Here is a 27,232-nt window from a genome sequence, read left to right on the forward strand (position 1 = left end):
CAGGCCCCTGGCCTCTCAGGAGGGCACTCAGGGAGGCAGCCTCCTGGGAATTTTGGGGGATCAGAATGGGGGCAGATAGCTTCTTCCCTCTCAGAAGTGGATGCCTAGAGAGCAGGTGGCTTGAGAATCCCCAGGGAGAGTGGCAAAGCCGGCTGCCCCAGGAGAAGTGCCAGGGGAGGGAGGGAGGGCCTGAGGCCTGCCTCTTCCCTAGTGTCTAACCAGACCTTGGCCTCCATGGCTGTTATCAGTGGCCCAGCCTTTGTTCAGCGGTTCAGTTCAAACACCCTGGGGTAATTCAGGCCTGGGTGGGGCTGAGGGGAGGAAGGGATCTTGAAGGGGACAAGACGTCAAAGAAGAATCAGAGATTCCACAATTTCACAAAACTTTCGCAAACAGTTTTTTTGTCCCACCCCCACCACCCCCCGGCATTGTCCTGGACACCAAATTTGCATAAATCCTGGGAAGTTATTACTAAGCCTTAGACGCAGCACCAGGTAATTTCCTCCCAGGCCTCCATGGGCTTATGTATAAAGGCCCCTGGAGCTCGTCCCTGACAGACCCCAGAGCCTACAGGCCCACCCAGACCCTAGTCTGAGCCTTCTGCCCAGAGCCCCATGAAGCTGATGGGTGAGTGTCTGGGCCCCAGGAGCGGGAGGATCTGCCGGCCCTGCGTGCAAGAGGGAGGTGGGAGGGCAGAGGGCTGGGGGATCCCCAGGCTCCCAGGAAGGGACCCAGGGGCAGGCACAGCATGTCTCCTGAGTCCCTGTCTGCTCCCAGCCCTGCAGCTGCTGCTCTGGCACAGTGCACTCTGGACCATGCAAGAAGCCGCCCCCCTCGGCCCTGCCAGCTCCCTGCCCCAGAGCTTCCTGCTCAAGGGCTTAGAGCAAGTGAGGAAAATCCAGGCTGATAGCCTTGAGCTACAGGAGAGGCTGGTGAGTGAGAGGCGAGTGGACAGACGGGAGATGCTGCAGGAAGGAGCAGGCGCACAGGGGAGCGCTGCAGGGAGAGAGGGAGGCAAAGGGAACCGTGGGAACAGCATCAGGAAGGGACACGGGAGAGGAGAGACACAGGGCAAATGGAAGAAAATGAGGAGAGGTAGAGCCCTGGGCGGCTGGCAAGGAACGGGGGGAGAGCCTCTTGGGGGCAGTGCTGGGAGACGTTGGCGGGGGAGTGGACTACGGATAGGCGCTGAGAAGCTTGGCAGGATGTGGAGGGAGGGGAAGACCTCAGGGAGATGGGGGCACTGGGGAAGGAGGAGCAGCCTGGCTCCAACGAGTCCCCTCACTCGGCATCTTTCCCTCCCCCAGTGTGCCGCCCACAAGCTGTGCCACCCTGAGGAGCTGGTGCTGCTCGGGCACTCTCTGGGCATCCCCCAGGCTTCCCTGGGCAGCTGCTCCAGCCAGGCCCTGCAGCTGGTGAGTGTCTGCAGGGAAGAAGGGAGAGGAGGGGGAGGGAAGGATAATCTGGAAGGCTCCCCAGTTCTCCAGACTCCAAGCTGGGGCCCTCAGGGCAGCGTCCCCTGACTCTCCTACTCTGTCCTCCCAGACAGGCTGCCTGAGCCAACTCCACAGCGGCCTCTTCCTCTACCAGGGCCTCCTGCAGGCCCTGGCAGGAATCTCCCCAGAGTTAGCCCCAACCTTGGACACGCTGCAGCTGGATGTCACTGACTTTGCCACCAACATCTGGCTGCAGGTGAGTCTCTTTGGGAGACATTAGGGGCCTGGACCGAGCTGGTCCCCAAAGGTTGTGCTACAAGCCCGGGGATCCCGGAGTTCTTTAGAACCCGGGCAGGAGCATTCTGGGGGAACGCCAGATGGAGGGAGCTGCCACCTCAACCCAGGACCCTGCCCCACAACCCCTGTTTGAGGGCGTGAGTGGATCACTGGACCTTGAAACAGACCTCAGTTCTGGTCCGGGCCCACCATTAACGTGTGATCTTCCACAGCCCATCAGCCCTTAGAGTTTCCTCACTGCAGCAACACCCACTCAGCAGGGCCTGATTGCTGACCTCATCTTCCCCCACAGATGGAAGACCTGGGGATGGCCCCTGCCTCGCCGCCCACCCCAGGCACCACGCTGACCTTCACCTCGGCCTTCCAGCGCCGGGCAGGAGGGGTCCTGGTGGCGGCCAAGCTGCAGCGCTTCCTGGAGCTGGCCTACCGTGTCCTGCGCTACCTGGCCGAGCCCTGAGCAAAACCTGCCCTCATCCAGCATATTTATCTCTATTTAATATTTATGCTTATTTAAACTTAATATTTAAAGACGGGGAAGAACAGAAAGGAGCCCCAGACTCCTGGGTCCCTCCCTCCACCTCCAAGTTTCATTCTCCCGCCTGTAGCAGGGAGAAAAACTCCTATCTTCCCGTCCCCTGGACTGGGAGGTAGTTGGTAAATACCAAGTATTAATTCCTGCGACTGCTCCCTGCCTGGCCCCGAGGTGGGCACTGGAAGGGCAGTGAACCTCTACCCTGAGGGTGCCCACCTCGGGGCCCTTGGAAGCATCAGGAAGTCTCCCACGTGGGAGACAAGACAGCCCTGTTTAATATTTAAACAGCCGTGTTCCCCAACTGGGTCCTCGCACCCCTTACTCCCCTCAACATGGCCTGTGCTGCTCCCCCTCGCGTCCCGTTCACTGCAGAGGCAGCTGGAGCAGGATGCCTGACCCTGGGGGCCCTCAAAGTTTTAAGATTTTGAGGGGCATGTTTCGACTCCTCGCATGGGGAGCCCAGACATCACCAACATCTCTTGTTTTTCTGGAAGCACTACCAGCCCCACCCACTGGGGTCAGGGTTCTGACCTTTAGGGCCAGTGGATGGTCTTTCTCTGCCCTGCAGCGTGGGGACTGGGACCGTGCGAGGGAGAAGATGTGACGGGCTTGAGAGGGAAGCCCCAGTGTTCCACCTCATTCTAGCCAAAATTCATGGTAATAAAAGTGCTTGTCTCCAGTAAATGTCCTTCCTCCTTCTTGAGTCCAGCTAGTGCCTGGCCAGGGCTTGTGGGTGGGGAGCTGAATGGTGGGTGAGGCTCGAGGAAGGGAGGAGGAGGTGTGGGCAGGAGGGCGCCCATTCCTCCGGCATGTCTTCATCTGGCACCCACTCTGCAGGTGCTGGGACACGGTGGTGAATGAGGCAGCCGTGGTCCCTGCCCACAGGGAGCCACAGCTTAGTGGGGAGGACGAAGGCAGTGGGTCACCGGTACTGGGAGAGGAGAGAGTGGGCTGGGAGGAGGGGGTGGGGGGCTCAGCAGTCCAGACACAGACAGACGCTGGTCTGAAACAAGGGAGTACTTCACACTTGCACAGGGCTCGTCAGTTTACCATCTTCCACACACCTCAGTCCATCCATGCTCCCAGCTGCCCACAAATACAGAATTATGAAGGGCCTTCTACAGATTAGGGAGCTGAGTTCAAGGTGACAGCTTGGGTCAGACCCCAAATTCCAGGCTCTGTGCGTCTGTCTCTCCCTCATCAAGCTCTGCCTCTGACCTGTAGGGAGCCTGCTGCTTTCCTGCCGTCTCAGCCTCATGGCTGAAGGGGCCTCAGCTCACACCTAGGGAGATGGAGGGGCTGTGTCACGGCACAAACCTCTCTGTGCCCTCAGCCGAAGACTGCACGTGTGCGCCAGAGTGCCTCCACCAGGCCCTGGGGCCAACCGAGTCCCCTCTCAAGACTCTCCATCCTCGGCTCCTGAGCCCCTCCCACTTCCTTCCCCATCAGGCTCATGAGAAGCAGTGTCTGGCTAAGTGGGGCTGGAGTCCCCAGCTTCAAGGCTCAGGGACTCACCTCCCTCGCAGGTTGGTCCTGAAGGAACCGGAGCTTGGAGACGTGTGGAGCAGGAGAGGAAAGGTTAAACAGAGTTCCTGCCCTCATCCCCCTCACCCCTCTGGGGAGGACAGAGCAAACTCTGGGCCAGGCAGACTCCGGGTGGGGCCTGGCCAGGCCAGGGAACGTCAGAACAGGACACCCTACCCCAGCACCAGCGGGGCCCATAGCCAAAACCTCTCCCTTTTCAGAGTAAGTGGGGTGAGGGGAGACGGCGGGCAGGAATGAGGAAGGGAAGCTGCTCCCAACGCCATGCCCTGCCCCTACTGAGCAGACAAACACGGGAACCTGAGCCCGGCCCTCCTTTGCACCTCCTCCTCCTTCCTCCACAGCCACAGGACTGAGCCTCTCCCTGGGCCATGGCGCACGGATGCCAAGGAGAAAACAGTGTTCCCCACCCCACCAGATGCGGGCCCTGACTGCACTTACAGTCACGAAGGGATCCACAAGGGTCTTTATTTACAAGTGAGCCGAGGTGAACATCCGTCATGTAAAAAACACATCTATACATATATACACACAGCCCCTGCACCTGGGCATTCTCTCAGAGGTAAATCTACCCGCGGGAGGGGAGGAGTGGCGCGAGGGGTGCAACACAGGGAGGCTGCCCTGAGCTAAGGAACCAGGTGCCGGCAGTGGGGAAAGGAAATTACGAAAGAGATTGGGAGACGTCTTAGAGGTCAGAAGTCAGGAGCAGGGGAAGATCTGGAAACCGACTGACTGAGGGCTGTTACGTCATGTGGCTATGAGCAATGATGTTTCATCTCTCCTCATGGTTCCCTTCTGAGGTGCCTGGGGCTGGCACCCTCCCCCGCCAGCTCCAGTGGCCACTCCAAGCCCCTCAGAGGGCAGCAATGGCTTTGGCAGCCACCTGGCGGCCCAGGGGCAGGCTGAGGTCCGTGATGGCCAGAACCACCTTGGGGCTGGACATGGCTGACACCTTCACCAGTTCTGATACCTGCCAGACAGACAGATAGACAGCTATTCAGTGGGGCGACAGTGGGTGCACTGTCCGAGAGGAAGGAGCCCCTCCCTCCTGGCCGCTGACCCCCAGGATCTAGAGGGTGGGGCAGCCCGGCCCGCAGGTGAAGACTCACGGTGGTGAAGGGCATGAACTGCAGGATGCTGCCCCGGCTGCCCTGCTCCAGGCAGTCCACGCACTCCTCCATGAACCACTGCACAAACTGCGTGTGCGGGCCGGCGGTCCGCGACCCCAGGATGGAGGAGATGAGCAGGAACAGGTTGGCTGTGTGGCATCAGGGGAGAAGGGGAAGAATCCCATCAGAAAGATTTGGGAAGAGGTCGGACTCTGGGAGAAGAAATCGGTGCTAAGAGTGGCCCCCAAAAGGGGGACATCAAAAAGAGGCAGCATGAAAGGCAAGTTGGGGGCGAGCCAGAGAGGGACGAGGTGGGAGCCTGGGGGAGACAGAGGGCTGGCAATTAGGGGAGACGGAGAAAAGAGGGGGAATGTGGCAGATGCGGGGTGCCAGGATGAGCTGTGGGAGCAGGGCTGGAGGACTCACCCAGAACTCTGTTCAGCGGGTCTCTCATATTAACCGTGTGGAGCTGGGAGGCCGACAGGGAGCTGCTCATGGATCGGTCGGCTGTGGGGCCAAGCGAGGGAGCACTGAGGAAACGGCCTCCTGCATTCAAAATCGCTGTCCCAGAGGAAGCCCTCACCCGTCAGGGGTGGAGCGCTTGCCTGGAGAATGTCCTTGGATCCAGAGTCACAAGGGCCCCGAGAACAGACATCCCCACAAGCAGATATAAGAGAACTAATGTTTAGTGAGCACCACCAGGAGCCAGGCGCCAATCTGCTGGCTGTACGTGGATTAAGCCGCTAGTCCTCACACCTCCATTATACAGATGGAGAAACTGAGACTAAGATTTATTAAGTGACTAGCCAACAGTCATAGGATCTGCAGGCGGCAGACCCAGCGTCTTTCCTCTGCTCAAGTGCACAGTGGGTCCCCTACTCTCTAAAAGGCCTCAGAGAAACTTCTAGGCTCAGGAGAAATCTCTGGAAATAGGAAAAATTAAATGCCACAGAAGAGCCCTTGGCAGGGAGAGAGAGGTCGGTGGGGGAGGGGTGCTCTCTAGGCAGGAAGAGTGGGGAGCAGTCCCGAGTCCCAGCCCAGGCCTGTTTAGGGGGAAGGAAGGTCAGAGCTGGTGAGTCAAAGGCACAGAGTGTGCCCAGGGCAGTGAACTCACTGCGGTAAGTGAGGGGTGGGGAAGAGACAACCGACCATGCGCCCGGGGCTGGGCTGGGATCTGGGCAGAAGAGCTTCAACCCTTAAGGAGAGATCCACAGCTACCTCTAGTCTCTTGGGGTAGGAAACAGAGACAGGGGACAGAACGGGGCACAGTCCTGCCACACCGTCTCTGACCAGCCAGCGAGATGCCCGGGGACCAGAGCAGGGCAGCTCTCAGGCAGAAGCGAGTTCCCGAGAAAGGAGGCAGCCCACCCAGCCCGTGTCCACACACTCACTGGGACTTGAGAGGATATTTGCATCTTCCTCATTGGAGCTCAGCAGTCGCATCAGCTTGGAGGGCTGCATGTCGTCCAAGGGGAAGAGGCTGATGTAATCCTGGAGGGCAGGAGTCACTGTCATCTATCCCTGGATCCCCAGATCTCCCATTACGGGGAAGAGGGCCAGAGATCAGATCAGAGTAGGGAACAGGGTCATCTTTCCCCTCACCCCTCCCACTACCCGAGGGAGAGAACTTCCACACAGTCACCCCTAACACAGCGGCCCGGGGCAGGGTCCGTGCCTGGCTACCTGGGCCTGGGAAGGCGCCTCTTACCAGAAAAGGCTCAATAAACGTCTGTGGAACAAGCACATGGGCAAGTGAATGGGGGAGGGGCCCCTATCCTACCTCGATGTCTTCGCGGTGTCTCTTCTTTTGGCGGGAGGATGCCTGCCCCTTGTGGGAGGAGTAGGAACTCAGGGCACACCAGACGGCCAGCCTGGCAAAGGGGTCCAGGAAAAGGGGTTAAAATCAGAGGGGCCCCCAAGAGGGTTTCTGCACCCATGCTGACCGTACCCCACCTGACAGGGCTTCCCCACAGCCCCGCCTCCCTGGGGGGCACGACGGGGTGCCAGACTCTGGGCTGTGGAGACTTGAGAATCCTACTTGGCGAGGGCAGTGCCAGGGGGGTCCATGAGGCTGTGCCACTTGGAGGAGTCGGTGAGCAGGCCGGGCAGGATGTGGCCCAGCAGGACCAGGGTCACCTGCTGCATGTCCAGACAGAAGATGGAGTAGAGCAGCTCCACCGCCCGCAGTGTGTGCTCCTTCCGCGTCTCCTTCAGCAGCTCCTGCGTGGGCAGGGGAGAGGGGACCAAGGAGCTGAGGGCCCTCAATGTGGGCTCTGACATCCTGCAGCTCCCCTAGGGCCCAGGAGCTCCTGAGGCAAGGACCGCTCTGGATTCTAAGGAACCTACTCAGCGTTTGAGGGGCCCCTCAGGGAAGCCTGGCTGACCGGGCTGGGTGATGGGATGTCAGAGTACAAATGAAGGGAGCTTGGCCCTGTCAGGCATTTTCTCAGCTGTCTCCCATAGTCTGGGGACACCTGGTCCTCCAGCCCGCCCCCACCAACCGCCAGTACCTTAATCAGGTTGTTGCAGAACCAGTAGACGCCTCCCATGTGGAGCAGGGTGTCAAAGATGTGGATGGAGCGGCTGTCCACCCAACCCCTCTCCAGCACCTTGGCAAATATGTCTGTCAGCACCTCCTTTATGGGTCGCTTTGGGGGCAGCAGGTTCCAGTAGGGCATGGTGTCCATGCCCGTGGACGGGAACTTGATCTGCGTGGCTGTCTGCTGCAGCACGTCAGCACACATGTGCTCCAGGATGGAGCTCATGATCACCACCCTGGCGGAGGGGGAGGGGGAGAGGACCTGCGGGTCAGGCAGCACCAGCTTCAGTAGGTGAGGGAGTAGGGGACAACACTTCCAGGCTAGACTCTTCCCAGGACTTGGGTTACAGAAATATTCCAGGGTAATGAACCCCATTCTACGCTGAGGGAGGAGACAAAAGGAAGCTGCAAACCCCCAGGAGACCCGACCCCACCAGTCTTGCTCCCAGCACCCGGCCTGGGGTGTGGGGGTGGGGGGACTTGCCTCCTCGGTCATTCCCGCAACATATTCATGTTTTTCACTCTCCTTTCGACTTCCCCCAGCCCCCAGACCTGGGCCCTGCCAATCCTCTGGCATAAATAAATACAATCACTTCCGTCTGGGCTGAGTGCTTGGGGGGGTTCCCTACCCAGCCTTGGCCTCCTCCCAAAGTAAACTGTTACTTCCAGGACAGGGGCCCGAGGGCTGCCCCACAGGACTCTTCCCGGCCCTTGGTAGCTGGGCAAAAACAAGTGTACATCCAGGAATTTTCTCATGAAGAGCCTTCGACTGTGAATACAGACCTGGGCCTGAGAGCTAACCTTTTGGAGGACCCGGGGTGGCTCTGGTAAAGTCACTTTGACTTTCAGGGTCACTTTTTCCACCTGCATGATGGAGCCACAGATTTCCCAGATAGAAGTCGGGGCTCTTAGAATGGATTAGGTCAGAGAAAACACTCCATGACTCGGGGTGGGGAGGATGATGAGGGCGGAAGGAATAAAGGAGGAGGAGAGGGAAAAGCAGGAGATGTGATTTTACACACTCCCAACCCCATCCCAGCTCAGTGCTTCCACGTCCCCCTCCATCCATCCTTTACCCATCCAGTAAGGGCCATCACTTGTAACTTACGGCTTAGTGCACGCCGTGCTCAGAGCAGCACGGTTCACAACAGCCAAGAAGAGGAAGAAGCCCACACGTCCATCAACTGATGAACGGATAAGCCAAATGCAGAATATACATACCATGGAATATCATTCAGCCTTAAAAAGGAAGGAAATTCTGACACATGCAATGACATGGTCGAATATTGGGGACATTACGCAAAGTGAGATATGCCAGTCACAAAAAGACAAATACTATGTGACTCGACTTACATGGGGTCTCTAAAGTAGCCAAATTCATAGAAACAGAAAGTAGAATGGTGGTTGCCAGGGGGTTGGGGGAGGACAGGACAGGGAGTTGCTTTATGGGTCCAGTTTCAGATTTACGAGATGAAAAAGTTCTGGAGAACTGTTTCTTGACAACGTGAATATACCTACACTGATAAACTGTACACTCAAAAATGGTTAAGATGGTAAATTTCACGCCATGTATTTTTTTACCACAAATTTTTTTAAAAAGTTTATTGGATGGGTAAAGAACCACCATCACTCAACTCAACAGAGCTGAAGTCACTAGAGAGGTCCGCCAAGCCTCTAAAAAGCCAAGGCAGGAAAATGTCACAGAAGATAGCCAGGCAGGGGGTGGGGAAGGGAAGGGGTGGACAGGCCCAAGGCCTGTAAAATCTATGGATGCGCTCACAGTTCCTGGACAGCAGTATAACTAAGATAATTACTTTATCTTGGCAAGCTATTCCTCCACAACTTGAGCTCTTTGAGGGCTGGAATCAGAGCTGTTTGGGGTCTGCAGTGCTGGGACACACACAGCAAGTGCTGGATTATAAACACAGAGACACACTAAATGCTGCTGAGTCAGCGAGTGAATGTGTGATTAAGAACACGAGTGAGTGAGGAAGAGTGAGCAGGTGAGCCCGGTGTCTCGGAAGGTGAGAGAAGAGGGGCTCAGTGGTGACTGGAGGGCCTGACATCTCACGCCAGATCTGCAGAGCTCCAGAAGGAGGGGACGGGTCACTGACCTCTCATTGTAGAACTGCAGGGTGTTCTCGCTGTACAGTGGCCCTGCCAGCTGGCGGATCATCTGCAGCGACTTCTCACGCTCATCCAGCCCCAGCATCCGCACGTGGGCCACCAGCCAAGCCACGGCACACACTGCCAGACTGCAAACCTTCCCCTTGATATTATCAGTGATTTTCTGGGAGAGGGAAAGAGGGTGACTGGGGTCGCGATCTCCCCTTCCTGGCCCTCGCTGTCCCTGGCCCTCGCTGTCCCCAGGTCTCCGCAAGGCAGTGGAGTCCTGGGCCACGATCCACAACTCTTCTCACCACAAGTTGAGTTTCCCAAAGTTACCTGGGTGGGAAGGAGCAGCTAAGATTATGCTTACAAGGAAGGTCAATGTCCACACATGGACTCCCGGATTAAGGGTCTTCTTGCTCTTATGAATTCTAACAAGCTATCAAAGATTGGCTCTGTGTCTTGGGCAGGGCTACCTGGATGGACTCGAAGGCCAGCACCCCATTCTCCCAGGCATTGAGGATTTCCAGGATGGCTGCTGAAATGCTGAGACAGGCTTCGTGCCACTTCATTTGCCTGCGAGGGGGTAGGGCGGGAGAAAAATCACCATAGGGGAGTGCAGGATGGGCTGAGGGAGAGGGTCTGGGCCCTGCCCCCACCGCCCCCCTTGGAGTGGGCACCCAGGCCACTGACACCAGCTTCATCTCCGAGGAGTTGTTGAGCAGAGCCACCAGGGACTCCACTTTGGTGGAGTCAGGCCGGAAGCAGGGGTGGTCAGGGTTCAGGATTTTGCCCTCCTCGGGCATGCACGTCTGCATCCACGTCTCAAAGAAGAACACCTCTGTTCCTGTGCTCGACTCAGACAGGATGACCTGGGAAAGGAAGGTTGGGGAGGGGGATGTGCAGCACCCTACACCTCAATGTCCTGCCCAGCACTTCCCTCTTCCAGCCTAAAGAACTGGAGACAAATTGATCTAAGGGAGAAAGACAGTGGCTATGCTGCCACCTAGTGGTGGGTGTGAGTGTGGCACTGAGGGATTCAGGTCGTGACAAGGGGGTGACTACTGACTGGGCCTGGGTGGGCACCTGATTTGGGCAGCCAGGAGACCAGGCTTGGGAGACTGGCGGGGGCAGAGGCGGGTTAGGGGTGTCAGGTGGGGAGTTATTGGTTACTTCTTTCCCCTTCGCCCCTTCTCTTGGTGCCCCCCAATCCTGACTGCTCCCCGCTACTCACCTCTGAGCCATAGGTCTGGGCCACGTGGCACAGCATGAGGAAGGAGATGTCAAAGAGCAAGGCTCGAACTGAGGCCGCCTTGGCTGTGAAGGAGGAGAAGGCTGACCTCACAGCCTGGGACAGGGGCCCAAAGGCCTCGTCTGGGTCGGGAGGGGATCAGGATCTGCCTCAAGGAAGGTCAGGGACTGAGTGGCTCCTTCAGAGCTCTGAGGCTCAGAATCCTTTTCTTGAGTCTCATTTTGAACATCATCCCTTCCTTGGAATCAAAGACTCCTGATACCTTCCTTCCCCCCAACACCTGACCAAATCATAACAGGGGAAGGAGAGACAAATAGTGGTTTGGGAAGAATCCTTTTCCCTGCATGACCCTCTTTCAAGCCTCCCCAGAAGCTTCGGTTGGTCATCACTCAGGGGAGAAAACAGCCTCCCCAGGATGAGCAAAGGCTTCCTCTTCCCTCCCTGTCCTCTCCCTCTGCACCCCACCTTCAGCGCCACTGGGTCTGGGGGTATGCAGAGCTGACTTACTGCTTTCTTCACTGCCGTGCGTCGTGAATTCATTCAAACTGCGTAAGGAATGGAGACAGGGGTCGCATCAACCAAGGCCATCGCTGAGGAATGGCTGTGGTCCGGGGCCCCGCCCACTCAGAGGGCAGTCACTAGTCTGAACTATGGGTTCAACTTAAAGGGAACACCCATCGCTACAGAAATGAGAACTCTTTCTATTTTTAAAAGATTTCCAAAGCCTAGAGAGTGGCTCACTGAGCGGAACAACATTCTATACATGAAATTCCAAGTCAATGAAAAAAGTCAGAATTTGAGAGCCCCTTACTAGTAAGTGGGTCTGCACGCAATCCCTCCACGCCAACTGTTCAACACCTCATCACCTCACCAAACACCTCCACTTCATCCCCAGCTGAAGACAAAAGAGCACTTTTCATGTCCAGAGAACCGGCCCTTCCCCCGAGTCTCCAGTTGGGATGCTCTGCCTTGGCATCTCTGAGGAGACCCAGCCCCCAGTGCCTCACTCTTATTCTGCTACCTCCTCCTTCAGACCTGCCTCCCAGACCCTGGTCAGGGGCTCGGCCTTCCTTACTTAATGAATTTCCGGGCGAAGGACTTAAGCTTCCCAGTGGCAGCAGCCGCAGCCAGCAACAAGTCCAGGCTCTTCCCAGACAGCATGTGGCCCAGGACCCCCAGCAGCCCCTCCGGGGACTTAGAGTGGTCTGCATCCATTGTCTGGGGACAAGACAGGAAACCAAGTCTTGAAGAATACTGAAGGCTTGAACACGCAGATACCGCCGAGCCCCAGTTCCTCTCCACATGTCTCCAGTAAACGGGATACCACAACCTGCAATTTAATCTCTGTCTTTCTGACTCCCATCTGGAAATCCATTCCTAAAATTCCTTGCTCTCCGATCCATCCCTCTCAACCTAACTGGGACGACGATGGTGGGGTCGGGGTGTGCAAGGTCTCTGCTGTGAGGTTCAGCATTATTTCTGCACGAGCAAGTGCAGCACCCAGCACAGCGCCTGCCTCACCAGCGACGTTCAACAAATACTCGTTTCCAGTGGTGCTTCCCTCCCCTCCCTGTTTAGTCTACCTCCAAAGTAACCATGTGTACAAGCCAGAAGAGAGCTCTGTGGCCTCTGTTTATTTATCTGGAAGTAGAGGGGAAGCTGGAAAGAGAGAAGAGATGACCCTGGTGGGAGGGGAAACGCACACTCACTTTGAGGATGTTGGTGACTGTGGGCTCCGCACGGAGGATCAGCCCAGGGTTGGGCTGGATGTTGGCATTTTCATCTGATTTCAGCTGCGGTGCATGCTCCCGGTCTGCTTTGCTGTGGCCGGAACCAGTCGGTCAAGAGAAGGGAAGAGGAACAGAGATCAATTCCTGACACGCTTCCCAGTCCAGTCCCTGAAGCAGCGGCCCGGAGGAGGCTGGGAAGTGCCACTGGGGTCGGGCGAGGTTTACGAAAGCAGATCTAACAACACAATTGCTTCAGTTTGTCACTGGTCTTTACATCTATTTTGACAGTTCACTGAAGATGAAAGGAAGTTTTAGGATTTCTGCTTTGATCACAAAGGAGGGTGAGACTTAAAGTGTAGCACCTAAGAGTGCAAGACCTGCTCTGCAGAAATCTCCTGTCCCTGGTAACTCTAGGCGTGGCCCCTGTCACCCGCAACCTGAACTCTAGACTGGAGGGGAGATGGCACCCAGCAGCCCGGTCTGGACCTGAGGCGGGGTGGTCAAAGGGCCCGTGGGCCAGCTCGAGGAACTCACACTTACCGCTTGGCCATTAGGTTGTTCATACTGGCTTCAGACAGAAGCCCCTGCTTGCTACATTCCTGGAGCAGGAAACTTGTACAGTCACAGCTGTGAGGGAAAAAGAGAATGGGAGGCTTGGGCATACAGCAGGGATTATTGAAGAGGGAGCAATGAGCCTGTCTTGCATCTTCCTTCCTTGAGGATGAAGAACTTTCTGAGTGCCCGAGGGAAGGCAGAGAGGACCGGGCACTCACAACCACGGGGCTGCTGCCTCCTGCCCCTGCCGAGGGGAGTGAACAAGGAGACAGTCTCCTGGGGCTTCTCTGGCACAAAGAGCAGGGGAAGAGCCCAGAACACCTTCCAGTAGAGTGAGGGTGAACAGGGGACTTCATACTTGCAGCGCTGGTCAGCCTTGTCCAGCAAGGGGGTGAGCTTCAGCAGGAACTCAAAAGCAGAATTGACATCCTCAGTAAAGTCCTGCAAAGAGCCAGAAACTGCCATCTGGCTTCCAGGTCCTCTGCTCCATGCACAGCCTGCGATGCAGGCTCATGAGGATGCCCTGCTGGGTTCAACAGCCTAGCAAGTCAGCCGTGCCCCGCTGGCTTCCAGCAACTGGACGGGAAGAGTACAGGGCACGACTGCTCCCTTGTGTCCACCCCGGCCTGGTCATCTCAGGCAACCTCGTCTCCAAGCAGCCTGGCTGCCTTGTCAGAAGACTGCATGCATGTGCGCAGAGGTACACACGTGCTCCCAGGCTGACTCCAGCACAAGAATGCACCAGTGCCCAGCAAGGGCCAAGGAACCCTCCCTGTGCCCTTGTTCCTTTGGGGCAGAAACAAGGATTCACCTGTTTCCATGTCCTCCCCCCATCTCATTTCTTTCACTCACCTTGTCCCCATGAGAGTATTTCTTCAACTTCACCAAAACCTGTGGAATCTAGAGGGTGAGGCAGGGTGGTGAGGGATAGGAAGCTCAATTTCTTCTCTCCTTCACCCAGAACTAAAGGCATCCCCTCCAGCCCGCTGCTCTGCACAGAGACAGGAACACTCCTGCCCTGGAAGTAAAGACACTCTTAGAGCCAAATCAGAAAGCTGACGGCTAGCCAAGTGCCTGGTGCCCTCAGCCTGAGGGGCACAGGAACCCCTCACTTTCATGGCTCGACGAGGAAATGCCGTAAGCCAAAGTGGGCTCCCACAGCTGCCCTGCGCCACTCTGGCTGATGCCAAGACGTGGCGGAAGCCTGCCAAGTGGGCTGAACACAGCCCTGGGACTTTCAGAGAAAATCACAGAGGGGAACTTGTGCTGGGGGACCTGGCAAGCTGGGCACAAGGCCAGCAGGGAGAAACGTGGGGCAAAGGTCCAGGGTGTCTCTGCTCTTCCTAAGAACCATCCCCAGATGGGCTCTCCGCAGCTCCCCCGTCCCAGGTACCTTGAGGAAGGTGAAAGCTGTCCACTTGAGCTCTCCAGTACCCTCAGGAGACTCAATAAGACCCACGAAGCAAGCTTTCCAGATCTCCAGGACAAAAAGTGGGGTAGGGATATGCTGCAGGGAGAGCCATGGGTGAGTCCTGAGAGGGTGCCGTGCCCCTCCTGCCTCTGGGCCCCTGAGGATCGGGGGGTCAGAGGCCACACAGCACAGGCACCTCCCCCACTCCCATGTGAGAACCAGGGACGCCAGGTGACATGGCATTTCATCAGACAGATAGAACCGCGCAGGACTGGGATCCATGCTCCACCAGGAAGCGAGAGAAACCCTATCTCTCCCAAGAAAGACCAGAAGAATCCTCCCTCCTGCCCTCTGCATGGCCGGCCTGTCTTGGGGACAGAGAAGCAGCGCTGGCCTCCCACCTGCATGCGTTTCACCATCATCAGCTGTTCCACCAGCGGCTGTGTCTCGCCTGTCAGGTTCATGGTGCCCTCGAGCAGGACCACTGCATGGACGGTGGGGAAGCCAGTCTTGTGCAGCTGCTCCGAGTGCACGGACAGCATGGTGGGGATGCTGAGGGAAAACAGCCACAGGGGACAGTATGTGGGGAGCTGGAAGAGTCAGAGAGGAGGTGAGAGCAGAGGGGCCGGGGCCAGGGCCACACCTCCCCAGTCCCTTCACCGTGATCGCCCTGGGAATGGGTACCTCCTGATAAGTGTGCCACACTGCTCGGCCTGGCTCCGGAGCTGGGGGCTGCTGAGACCAGCCAGGATATCCCCAAGCTTCAAGAGGCAATGCTCAATGGCAGTCCAGGAAGCTGGCAGAGAAAAGGAAATGCAGAAAATGATGGGAAACAGAGGCATGGAAGACAGTGGCCCCAACTCCTCGACTTTGGCACCCCCTGGGCCCACAAAACCACGCAGGGAGGCTTCCCCTGAGGATGGCATGAAGGCTGGGGGCCTGAGGGCAGCATGCACTGTTTCCAGAAGAGGGGTGCACACCATTGATGGAGCCCCTAGAAGCTATTCCCAGAGGATGGACCTCTAGGGGTTGCACGCAGCTGACTTAGAGACTAGGTCCGGCATAACACAGGCAGGGACAGAGGGAGGCAGAGGGGGTGTGGAGTCCAGTGGAACAGAGGGGTGGCCACAAATCATTTCAAGAATGGGCCAGCCTTGCAAGTGGCCACCGCTCTCCAGCCCAGTCAAGCTGGAGTCCTAAACAGCCTTCCATGTCGCCTGCTCCATGTCACTTAGCTCTCGCTGCTCCCCCTTCTGAAATGCCCCTCCTACTCACCTCACCCTCACTCTCTCACTAGCCCTCAAGTCTCTGTTCAAGCCCCAGCTCCTTCAACAACTTACCCACCCACTGCTCTCTGACTCCTCAACGCCTATACTCGCGGTCTACACCGCACAATTTGGCCCTTAATTATAAGTAACTTATCTTGATTACGCTTCCAGAGGGTCAGATGATTAATAATGCCACCACCTAGCCCATTAACCTCCATGTAGTGTAGGGGAAAAAAACAAGAAGACCTGAGATCCGATAAAATTAAGTTCAATATTCACTCGCTTTTCAGCCAACAAACACTTGTCAAGGGCTCAACATACGTACAGCCCATTTTTACATAGTGATCATCTTTCTGGCTTTTTCACAGGCCATAAACCCTATTCTGAGAAGTAATAAACATACTAATCCTATATCAAGTTCTCCAGCCAGGTCCTGAAAACCCAGGTGGAACCCACTCCAGTATCCTTGTGACTGGAGAACAAGAGATCCTTAGGTGGTCCCAAGCCTCATCAGCAAGACTGTGGCCTTCGGGTCCCATGTCCAGAACTGCCAGTCTTCCCTCCCACCAGGTGGTCTGTCTGATCCTGGGCTCTGGAGGGGTCTGAAATTCAACACCTGCACTTGAGTTAAGAGGTGTACGGCGCCACAGGCCTGCGTTTAGAGGGATGTTTTAGGCCACACTCAAACACAAGAGTCATTTGCTTTCAAAAGATGAGTCACATGGAGACCAACACAAGAATGGATGGTGTGCTTGTCTTGTCCTCCCGTTTTTTCCGTGTCTATTACGTACTAGTCTTGCTCCCCACTAGCGTGTCTGCTTGTGGAGGGTAGGGACCTGCCACATGCTCCTTCGGTAGCCCCCCGCCCCCCCACCCCCAGCACCTGGCACAGTGCTGGGCATACAACAATGCTCAGTAAATACCTGTTGGTTGATTGGCTCGGGTGCCACCCTGCCCAAGTCCCTGGGATGTATGCAATGCTTATGGGGAGAAAAAAAAGGAAGTGGGATGATTTCAGATCCTCCTGGAAAGAAGTGGGATGGCATCCTGCCTCTCCCCTCTCAATTAAAGAACCAGCTACGGGCGCAGTGGCAGGTGGGGCTCAAGGAACCAGGGGACATACAGGCCTCCTCTAGTTTGGCGATGTGGAGCAGGGCCCGGTTCTTGGTACTGCTGAGGGTCTTCTCCAGGCGCTGCAGGCACATGGCAAGCTGCTTCTCGGCGGCCGCTGGAGTGCCGGCCTCCAGCCCGACTCGGAGCTGCTCGGCAGAGGCTGCGGTGCAGCGCAGCAGCCAGTGGAGGGCGCTGAGGAGGGCCCGGCAGAGCCCGATACACTCCTCCGCTTTGCCGTGACAGCTACCAAGAAAGGATGCAAAATCTGACTCTACTCCAAAGGCTGAAATTTGACCCACACCAACGTTCCCCAAAGGGCCTGGCACTCCCCTACTAGGGAAGAGAGTTGGGAAGCTAGCAAAGGCCTGGGGAAGATGGCCCTGTCGGCTCCCATTGGATAAGATTTCAAATGAGCTACTCCAGACAGAGAAGAGGCATTTTAGTCCTAAGGGAATAAGGAGAAAAGAATGGGGGTGAGTGGGTGCAGATGAGCAGGTGGGCAGAAGTGTGGGAGCCCGCAGAGCCAGTCTGAGTCTCTGTGCCAGGAGTTTCTCCTCTACGCTAAGATAGTGCTGGAAGGTTGTGAGCCCCTCACCCCTGCCATTACCTCAGTCGGTCACAAAACATGTCCATGATGTCCAGCAAAGCCTGGACACACAGGTCCCGGGAAAAGTCATCAAACTGTGGAAAGAACAGTGGTGATGCTATGGAACGTCCCAGTCACTCCCCAGTCTCACGCTTGCAGCACCTGGCACATTCGGGATTCCTGTTCATCTCTACTCTGACCTCAGGTTTCAGGCTCAGCATCCTTTCAACATTGGCAGTTGGCTCCCAATGGCCAGCCTCCACTTCCCAGGATCCCCCTCCTTCCCAAGGAAAGCAGCCATGCCAGCCAGAGGCAGGCTGTGCTGCCTGCCCAGCCTCAGAGGTCACGTGGTCAGAGCAGTCAGGGAGGTGGGGCCCCTCTGTCGCTACCATTCCTCTGACCCCCCGCCCCCCCACTGAGCTCATGTGTGGCTGTGGTCATACCTTACTGATAGCTGTGAGGACAGAGGAGTAGGACACCATCTGGAAAGAAAGAAGAAAGATAAAATTCAGACAACTAGTGTGCCACAGTTGAGAGGCACAAACACTGACACTTAAAGTGGCTGCAACTCTCCTAAAATCTCACCCCTTCGAGAGGCCATCCTCAAACACTGAAGAGAGGCAGTAACATCAGGCATTGTGCCCATTCCTGCTTCAATCACACTCACTATGATTGAAGGCATCGGCATAAACCCACTGAGAAGATGATTTGGGGGTATCCAAAGGGGACAAGTTTCACGTTCACATGCCACCAGACAGAACAAGGTTAGACTGCTGGTGGGCAGAAGAACGGACCAGGGTGAGATCCTCTTACTCTACTCCTAAAACTCCTATCAAGAGTGATTGTATTTGGACAAGAACTGGAGATACACAAACTTTCCCTGCAATGAACACGTAGCACCTACACTTGTAATAGGTAGTGAATTTCATCACACATACTCATTCTCTATAAGACTCCTCCAGGGCACCACCCAAAGCTGAAATCCTTTCTCGGTGCTCCCAGTAAATGCCTTAGACCTATCATTGCACAGTGGGTACCTGCTGCCCCACCAAACTAGGAGCTCCTTGAGGACAAGGATGCTTTCACTCAGTGACCACCATGAACCTGTTAATAACGTCTGGAGAATAGATAAGTAAAAACACACCCTTAGACCAACATTTCCCAAAGTAGCTTCCAAAGCTGTGCTGTCCAAGAGGGATGCCACTGGCCACATCTGGCTGTTTAAACTGAAGTTAAATGAAATTAAAAATTCAGTTCCTTAGTCGAACTAGCCACATCTCAGGTACTCAACAGCCACATGTGGCTAGTGGCTACTGTACTGGACAGTGCAGATAACAGAACATTTCTATCATCATAGAAAGTTCTATTGGGTGATGTTGTTCCAAAGATTCCTCAAGACGTTAAGAAATTTTACACATGCACACACATATACAGAGCTTCTGGGTGATACGAATTTGAGAGACCCTGAAATAAACATATACAAAGAGCTTTCTTTAAAGGGTTCTTTTAGTAAAGAGCTTTCCTTACTGTAAGACTTCCCTAAACCATAATAATATTTTTGTATACAATGAGAATCTCTAGGATAACTGGCGATGAAGCAAACAATACTCTTCCAAATTATGTGGCCGAGGAATTTCATTTAAGCAGTATTTGCAAAAGACATTTCAGGAAATGCTATCTGAACAGTGAGCTCCCTGAGAACAGAAATAGTGTTAAGTTTATGTTTCCCTAGAACCTAGCCCCAGGCTGACCACACAGTAGGTCCTCAGTAAGTTTTTATTGCTTTAGATTGATGAATTCTAGTAACTAGCATCCTGAAAAACTTTTACCTTAAAGCAAATTTCTATGAGTAAAACCTATTCATCACTAAGATTGGAGATGTGGTTCAAAAGAAATAATTAGTCATGAATGAAATCAAACCCTCCAGAGAGCTTTTAAGTTGCCATATTTTAAAAAATAATAATTATAGCATGCTGATCAAATGTGAATACCACAGAACATAGTTACAGGTGTGTACTCAAAATTAGTGGCAAAATGTATCAAAATAAAAAGCAGAATATAATGATAAAAACCGTCAGGATAATCACCTGCCTCATAGGTTGTCTTCACTAGAGGAATAGAAATTTCCAAAGATGTAAGAAGAAAGCTAAGTCACCCTCAGTGACTCAGTACGGTGAATTTTACATGCATAGCAATGCCTTCCATGTAGTTTCTCCAATACATGAACAGACAGCTCTCTGTTCAGACATTTTTTACTGGACTTGGATAAAGAGGAGCAAAACACACAGAGGACTTAAATACACCGTTAGCGTTTAGTGCCACTCTCAGCGGGGCATACTGTGAAGCCATAGCTGGTGTCTGACAGTGATCAGAAAGTTGGGAGCCTGCCTGGGCAGGATGACCATAACGTTCCAGGCGAGTGTTTGTTTATTTATAACCCATGTCCCCATAGCAAGAGTTTGGCAGCGAACTGAGCCCTGTTGGATACCAACCTGAAGGGGGAGCTGGATGTCCCCACTAGAAACTCACCCCAAACTACCAGAAGAAAAACACCCAGTTCTGTAGGTTCTGAGAGATGCCGGGAGTTACTGTGAATTTATGGGCTCCAAAGTCAGAATTCTGCTCAGCCCGTCTTTGCTAATGGTATCAATAAAGCCCTGCTACTCTGGAGACCTAAAAATACTTTCCACATGGTGAACTGCTTTTCACAGCAGGATTTAACCTATCCCAGTCCTAATATATCCATCAACATAGAAGCTCTAAGCCACCATCAGCCCCCGAGGCTGGAGACAGTCTAAGCGGCCTGGTGCACACCTGGCCAGCCCAGAGTGACCTTGCAGCTGCCTTCTAATCCCCTCTCTCCTCATATTCAACGCCCTCAACTCCTGCTAAGTGCCGTCTACGTGCACAGCACTGGACCAAAGAGCCTCTTGACTCTGACGGAAGAATAAATTACTAATCTTGCATAGCATTTTGCAAGTCACGAAGGTCTTTCCTATTTTTCTTTCTCTCACCGGTACTTTAGGCTCTTCCTCCCTCTTGCCTTTCTCATCAATTTACACATCTCAAAGTTCTTCTATTTTTAAAAAAAATTGGGGGGGTAATTAGGTTTATCTTTTTTATTTATCTTTTTTTTTTTAATGGAGGCACTGGGGATTGAACTCAGGACCTCGTGCATGCTAAGCATGCGCTCTACCACTTGAGCTACCCTTTCCCTCCTCAAGGGTCTTCTATTTTTAAAAGAACCCCCCGCAGACTCTCTATTTCCAATTAACCACCATGCTCTCACCACAGACATGAGTGCTCAACACGCACTGTCTCTACCTCCTGGCCTTCCATTCGCAACACGACCCACTCCAATCACTTCTGTCCTCACCACCGCGAAAATCTCTCATTAGGCTCATCAACAAAGTTGTTAAACCCCACGGCTACTCCTCGGTTCTCATCTCGCTGCCCTCTCAGTGGCATCTAACAGCAGGAAACAGCTCCTCATCCTTCAAGTCCTCTCCTCCCTGGGCTTTTCTTGGGATCACACTCTCTTGGTTTCCTTCTCTCCTCACCAGTCCCTTCTCTTCAGACTCCTCTGAGGAATTCTCTTCCTCTGGGTGTTCCCCAAGTGTGACTGGTTCCTCAGAAATACGGCTTGGGTCACCTCTTGGCTCCCGCGCCACACTCTCTCTGGGCAATCTCCTCTATGCCTGGAGCTTCAAATACCATCTGTGGCTGACAGCTCCTAAACCCTAGCTCCAGTCTCCTCTCTCCTTCCGAGTTCCAGACATATTATGTGTTCAACTGGCTACTGAGGGTCTTCTCTTTGTCAGTCCCCCAGGTACCTTCAGTGAATCAAGGCCAGAAGCAAACACCACCCCTCAACTGCACTCCAACCCTAACAGCAGTCCTGCTCCAATCCCACTGTCTCCTTCCCATCCCATCAGCCCTCCAGGGGTCCAAACCAGAAACCCAGACTTCAGCCTTGATTTCTTCCTCTCTCTCACACCCCTCCTCCAGTTAACCACCAAATCCTCTCAATGCCACTTCCTAAATTGTTCTTGGACTCATCTTTTTTTTCCTGCTGCCACTTCTCAAGTTTCTGCTAGTATCATCTCTTACCTGAATCACTGTAACAGACCGAAATCAGGGCTTGGAAAACTACAGCTAAAAAATTAAATCTGCCTCATTGCCTTTTTTTTCTTCCCCCTACACTTCTTTTTTTTAATGGAGGTACTGGGGATTGAACCCAGGACCTTGTGCACGTTAAGCATGTGTTCCACCGCTAAGCTATACTCACCCCGCCTCGTTACCTTTATTGTAAATAAAGTTGTATCAGGACACAGCCATGTCGGTTTATTCACATATTGCCTATATGTGCTTTATTGCCTAAATGTGCTTGTGAGTTAAAATGACAGAATGGTGGTGACTGAGAACATACAGCCTGCTAAGCTGAAAGTATTTACTATCTGGTCCTTTACAGAAAAAATATCCTAGACTAAACTGTCTCCCTGCCTTCTGCCTTACCTCCCTCCCACTCATTCTTCAAACTACAACCAGAGTGATCCTTCTAAAATCAAACCACAAATTCCTCAAATCCCCAAAGTCAAGGAAACCCCAATCAAAATGCAACAGGATATTTTAAGGAACTTAAGTTGATTCTAAAATCTGTCTGGAAAAGAAAATGCCTGAAAACAGCCAAGAAATTTTTGAAAAATAAAACAACTAAGGGAAGACTTGAGTAATAAGATATCAAACGTACTATAGAGATAGAGTCATGAAAAGGGTAAAGTACTGGCACAAAAAAGATAAATATGTCAATGAAATACTAGATTGTCAAGAAATAGACCATTGTCTGTTAAGAGAATGTAAGATATGACCATTAAATGGCCTATTCAATAAAGCCATTCCATCTATTCAGAAAAATAGATAAATTTGGATCCTTTCCTTACACCAGAAAATTCTAAATGGATTAAACAAAGTGAAGTGTTGGCAGAAATTAAAGAATATATTTTGATCCTGGAGCAGGGAAGCCCTTATGCAAGACAAAAGCCATACAGGAAAAAAAAAAACAGTTAAATCTGACAACAAATACATTAAAAAATATTCTGCATGCTAAGCAAATTAAACCACAAAGTTAAAACAGTGATAGAAAAAAATTTAAAACATAAATAACAGATAATAATTACAAGATAGACTATATTAAAAGACACTTAAAAATTGTAAGATTCTTCTTAGGGTGATGAAAATATTCTAAATTGATTGTGGTGATGGTAACACAAGTCTAAATATACTAAAAACCAGTGACTCACACACTTTAAGTGGGTAAACTGTATGTTATGTGATTTATGTCTCAAGAAAGCTGTTACTAAAAAAAAAATAAAGACAATAAACTAATGTTAGAAAAAACGGGCAAATGATACACATAAGTAATTCACAGAATATATACAGAGAGCCAATAAACGTGAAAAAATATGCTCAACATCACAATCGTGGAAATACATCTTATAACATGATGTACTTTTTTGCCTCTCTAGGAAAAAAATCTTAAAAGATTCTATCCAACACTGGCAAAGGTGTGGGGAAATACTGGCAAGGACTATGGAGTGGGTGTAAAGTGATACAATCCTTTTTTGAGGGCAACATGCGGGATCCACTATGATTTAACATGTGTGTACTCTTCAAACCAGCAATTTCTAGCTATCTATCCTAGGGAAATAGTCCGAGATATGCAGAGAGGTAAGTATAAGGATGTTCAGTGAATCATTGATGATTAACAGTAAAAAATGCAAAACAACCTAAATTACTGAACATATGGAGCATTATACAGCAGTTAAAAAGAGCAAGGGTGATAAGGGTATATATAGCTCAGTGGTAGAGCACATGCTTAGCATGCACAAGGTCCTGGATTAAATCCCCAGCACCTCTGTTAATAAATAAATAAAACAAACCTAATTTCCTCTCCCCACCAAAAAAGAAAAAAAAATTTAAATTAAAAAATAAAAAAAGATTAAGGAAGATGAGCTTATTCTAACATGGAAAGCAGACACGAGGCCACGAGGCCAAGAGGAAAAAAAAGGCATAAGAACTACATGCCAGCTGAGGAATACTACTTGGCAATTTAAAAAAAGGAGTGCACGCTTCGGCAGCACATATACTAAAATTGGAATGATACAGAGAAGATTAGCATGGCCCCTGAGCAAGGATGACATACAAATTCGTGAAGCGGTGATTTTTCTGAATCACCATGCTGAACACCAGAGACTAACACAACATTGTAAATTGACTATACCTCAATGAAAAAAAATAAGTAAAAAATATTTTTAAAAGAATGAACTACTGACATATACAACAAAGAGCTCAACAACATTTCTGTTTAACAAAAGAAGACAGAGCATTAAGTGTTTATACTATTGAGTCCATTTCTATGAAATTCAAATATAGACAATGTTAATCTATGGTGCAGATAGAAACATTTAGCAGTTATAGGAAGATGTACTAGAAGAGGGTACAAGGGAACCTTCTGGGAGAACGAAAATGTTCTGTATCTTATTTTGGATGTTAATGCCGTGGGTATAGACAATTACTAAAACTCAATGAATTAATCTTACGATCTATGCATTTTATTGCCATGTTAAATACATATAAATCCTATCACACTACTCCTCCACTTAAAGCCCTTTAAATGATTACTCATTACCCCAGGATAAAGTCCACACTCCTTAGCAACACCAACAGGTCATTTATGACCTAATCTCTATCTCTCGCTCTAAACCAATCTCCTCCTTGAAGTACTGGCCCAGCAGTTATCAAAAGATGGTCCAGGGGCCCCTGGGGGATCTATGAGGTCAAAACTATTTTTAAAATACTACAAGATGGTATTTGCCTTTTTCACTCTTACTTTCTTACAAGTGTACAACAGAAAGTCCCAGAGGCTCCATGACATATGACATTATATAACTAAATATGTCAACAATTGGAATATCTGTATAAATAAGTAATGGATATTTTCCAAATGACCGATTCATGATATTATAAAATCATGCAGGGGTAAAAGATCCATTCAAACTGCAAGAGAGAAATCAATGGATTTTAATGTAACAGTATTAAAAATTCACTGATGTGATTTTTACAACATCTGCTGAATCTTAGCATAATTATCAAAGAAAAAATCCACATTTATCTGAAAGGCTTTAAAAATACTCCTCCCTTTCAAACTAAGTATCTGATGTGCAAGACTAGATTCTCTTTTATTTTGAGGGGGGTAATGAGGGTTTTGTTTATTTGTTTTGGTGGAGGTACTGGGGATTGCTTGTATGTGCATGCTAGGCATGCACTCTAACCCCGAGCTATACCCTCCCCCCAGATTCTCTTTATATACATCAGCTGAAACAGCCTACCTACCGCAACAACTGAATGCAGAAGCAGATAGGAGAATTCAGCTGTATTCTATCAAGCCAAACATCAAAGAGATTTGCAAAAATGTAAAACAATGCCACTATCTTCACCAATTTTCTGTTGTTTTAAAAAAAATGGTTATTTTTCACTAAAATGTCATTTATATTAATATAAAATGGGTATTTTTTTGTTACTTTTAAGTACAAAAATTCTTTTTAATTTCTAAAATGGTGATATGAAAAGATATAATACATATTAACAAAAACTCTGTAGGAGTCTCAATTTTTAAGGGTATAAAAGGTGCTAAGATCAAAACTGCTGCTCCAGCCATACCACACTATTTTCAGTTCCTAAAATTCATGTGATGTTTGTCTCCCAGCCTCTGCATGTGCTTTTCTCTCTGCTTTGTACACTCTCATCAATCTGCCTGGACAACTCCCACTCAACACTCATGTCTTGGTTTAAACATCACTTTCTCCCTGGTTGCTCATGCTGGATTAGGTGCCCCTCCCATGTACTCCCATAGTACTCTGTTCTAGCCTATATCATAATCCCATCCTGCAATTGACTGTTTATTTATATGCCTGCATTACCGACTAAATTCCTTGTGTGCTGGGATCAGGCCTTGTTCACAGGTAAATCCCCAGAGCCTATGGCACTGTCTGGCACATACAAGCATCTGTGAATATTTATTGGTAGAATAAGTTAATGTAATATTAATCATAACCAATGAAGTACTGTTATTTTCACCAGAAGACTAAGGCTCAGAGAAATGATGTGTTCAAATTCACCTAGAAAGTCTGAGCTGTACTCCAAGTCTTTTACCTTCAAACCCTCACTCTCTGGAACAGGTGGAACAGTTTACCTGGGAACTAATGGCATACTTCAGGTAGGACAGGATGAGAGGATTGGGGGAAGGTCCAATCATGGCCTGCTCCAGTAGTGCTTCTGTAAGGGGAATAACAAAGTAAGACTCAGTGGTTATAGCTTCTCTGGGTTTAGCCCTCCCATCCTTCCTTCCTACTTCACTTGACACCTGCTAGGTTGAGAATGTCCCAGGTGGCTCCTTTGGGAAAGAATTTCTTCATGTTGATTGCCCATTGGTAGTCACTCCATCGCTCCTTCCAAGCCTGCAAAATGGCTTGCTTCAGGTTCACCACCTTCATGATTTCACTCAGGAGGCCAGGCCGGTGGCGGTCAGCTGTGAGGCGGGAGAAATCGAGCTAGAGAAGGGGTGAAGAGATTCTGAGGAAAAGAACGGGGCGTGGGGGGAGGGGGGCAGCGAACAGAATAAAATGGAATGGAGAAGATACAGGAAGATTTAAGGGAGGCAGAACTAGAAAGGGAAAAAAAGGGAAAGGGGCAAAGTAGGGATCCTGTTAGGTTCTCCCCTCCTAAATCATCCTTCTTGAAACTGGAGCACTAAGGTGTCAAAGGGACTTTAATACAGAGATAAATGGGCAGCAAGGGGTTAAGCTGGTTCCGGTTCCCTAACTCTGCCCTTAGCTCTCGCTGCGTCCCTCAGCCGCTACCACCCAAATCCAGATTCCGCGCCCCCCCCTCGCCCCCATTTCCTCTACCTTCCCCAACCCTGAAATTTCCTATTTCCTTTTCATCCACCACCTCCCCAAATTTAAGCCTACCGGACAACCTAGTCCTAGATCCTAGGCATCACCATTTTGGCACTTATTAAAGAGCTGATTTTCTATTGGCTGGGAGTAACCACTATTAACCCAATCGGGATGCAGCAAGAGCCCGGTCACGCCACGATGTCTTCTGGGAATTGTAGTTCCTTGGACTCCGCGAGCGAGCAAGCTAGGGGACGAAGCTAGTCAGCCTGCATTGGTACTCTCCTTTAGAGGACAGGTAGGAGCTGAAGCATCGCAGAGACTCAGGGGACTTAGAGGGAAAGTTTCTTGAAAGGCTTCTCGCAATCAGGCTTCGTTCAATGACGTCACTGTCGACCGAGCATTTAAATCACATCCCGACATCCTTTCATTATCCGCTAGTTAATAGGCACGCCAAGGGTGTGGCGCTAGTTCAGCAATAGGCTTTCTCTTTCTGGTCTTTTTTTATTCCCTCCTCCTAAATCCCTAAGTCTAGCAGGGCTCTTCTCATTTCCACACCTGTATTCCAGAAGCGACATTGAGGTTCTGTCACTTGCACACACATCACCCACTACTTCACCCCCAAATCTGGCAGTCCTCCCAGTATTAAGCAATAAGGAGGAAACTGAGGTTTAGGTTATCAAAACTAAGGAAAATTTGAGAAACTGTCATAGTCAAAAGGGCCCAAGGAGACATGATGACTAAATGTGACTTGGTATCCTGGATGTGATCCTGGAACAGAAGAAGAACATTAGATGAA

At 51.4% G+C, this 27,232-nt stretch overlaps 2 protein-coding genes and 2 non-coding genes across 20 annotated transcripts; 2 read left to right on the forward strand and 2 right to left on the reverse strand.

The window, feature by feature from the left end:
• Positions 1–480: 480 nt before the first annotated feature.
• CSF3 (colony stimulating factor 3) lies at positions 481–2,939 on the forward strand. Of its 3 annotated transcripts, XM_006176334.2 has the most exons (5): positions 481–627; positions 778–932; positions 1,308–1,415; positions 1,546–1,692; positions 2,026–2,939. In XM_006176334.2, the coding sequence occupies exons 1-5, from the start codon at positions 615–617 to the stop codon at positions 2,188–2,190; spliced, it is 588 nt and encodes a 195-aa protein (XP_006176396.2). In that variant the 5' UTR covers positions 481–614; the 3' UTR covers positions 2,191–2,939. The 3 variants fall into 3 exon arrangements, with proteins under 3 accessions (XP_006176396.2, XP_032313861.1, XP_032313860.1); XM_032457970.1 differs by lacking the exon at positions 1,308–1,415 and having other exon boundaries at positions 525–627; XM_032457969.1 differs by lacking the exons at positions 481–627; positions 778–932 and having other exon boundaries at positions 950–1,415.
• A 1,319-nt stretch (positions 2,940–4,258) lies between these two features.
• Positions 4,259–26,582, reverse strand: MED24 (mediator complex subunit 24). Of its 15 annotated transcripts, none has more exons than XM_032457954.1 (27): positions 26,509–26,582; positions 25,902–26,088; positions 25,731–25,813; positions 17,923–17,961; positions 17,501–17,574; positions 16,904–17,136; positions 16,704–16,760; positions 15,197–15,308; positions 14,914–15,064; positions 14,495–14,608; positions 13,954–14,001; positions 13,460–13,542; positions 13,087–13,173; positions 12,526–12,637; positions 11,892–12,034; positions 11,324–11,361; positions 10,799–10,881; positions 10,258–10,436; positions 10,041–10,140; positions 9,570–9,745; positions 7,427–7,691; positions 6,955–7,136; positions 6,697–6,787; positions 6,308–6,407; positions 5,343–5,477; positions 4,917–5,065; positions 4,259–4,777 (listed from the first exon to the last, which is right to left on the reverse strand). In XM_032457954.1, exons 2-27 carry the CDS (start codon positions 26,029–26,031, stop codon positions 4,661–4,663), a joined length of 3,081 nt encoding a protein of 1,026 aa, XP_032313845.1. In that variant the 5' UTR covers positions 26,032–26,088; positions 26,509–26,582; the 3' UTR covers positions 4,259–4,660. The 15 variants fall into 15 exon arrangements, 12 of the variants coding, with proteins under 12 accessions (XP_032313845.1, XP_032313843.1, XP_032313842.1 ...); XM_032457952.1 differs by having other exon boundaries at positions 25,902–26,066; positions 26,509–26,567; XM_032457951.1 differs by having other exon boundaries at positions 25,902–26,201; positions 26,509–26,527.
• Positions 10,961–11,064, reverse strand: LOC116656906. Its single transcript, XR_004311913.1, has one exon. It is a non-coding gene; the product is annotated as a small nucleolar RNA SNORD124 (small nucleolar RNA).
• Positions 23,601–23,707, forward strand: LOC116656940. The gene has a single exon (XR_004311943.1). It is a non-coding gene; the product is annotated as a U6 spliceosomal RNA (small nuclear RNA).
• Positions 26,583–27,232: the final 650 nt, after the last annotated feature.

The sequence above is a fragment of the Camelus ferus genome, chromosome 16, assembly GCF_009834535.1.
Source record: "Camelus ferus isolate YT-003-E chromosome 16, BCGSAC_Cfer_1.0, whole genome shotgun sequence".
Classification (NCBI taxonomy): domain Eukaryota; kingdom Metazoa; phylum Chordata; class Mammalia; order Artiodactyla; family Camelidae; genus Camelus; species Camelus ferus.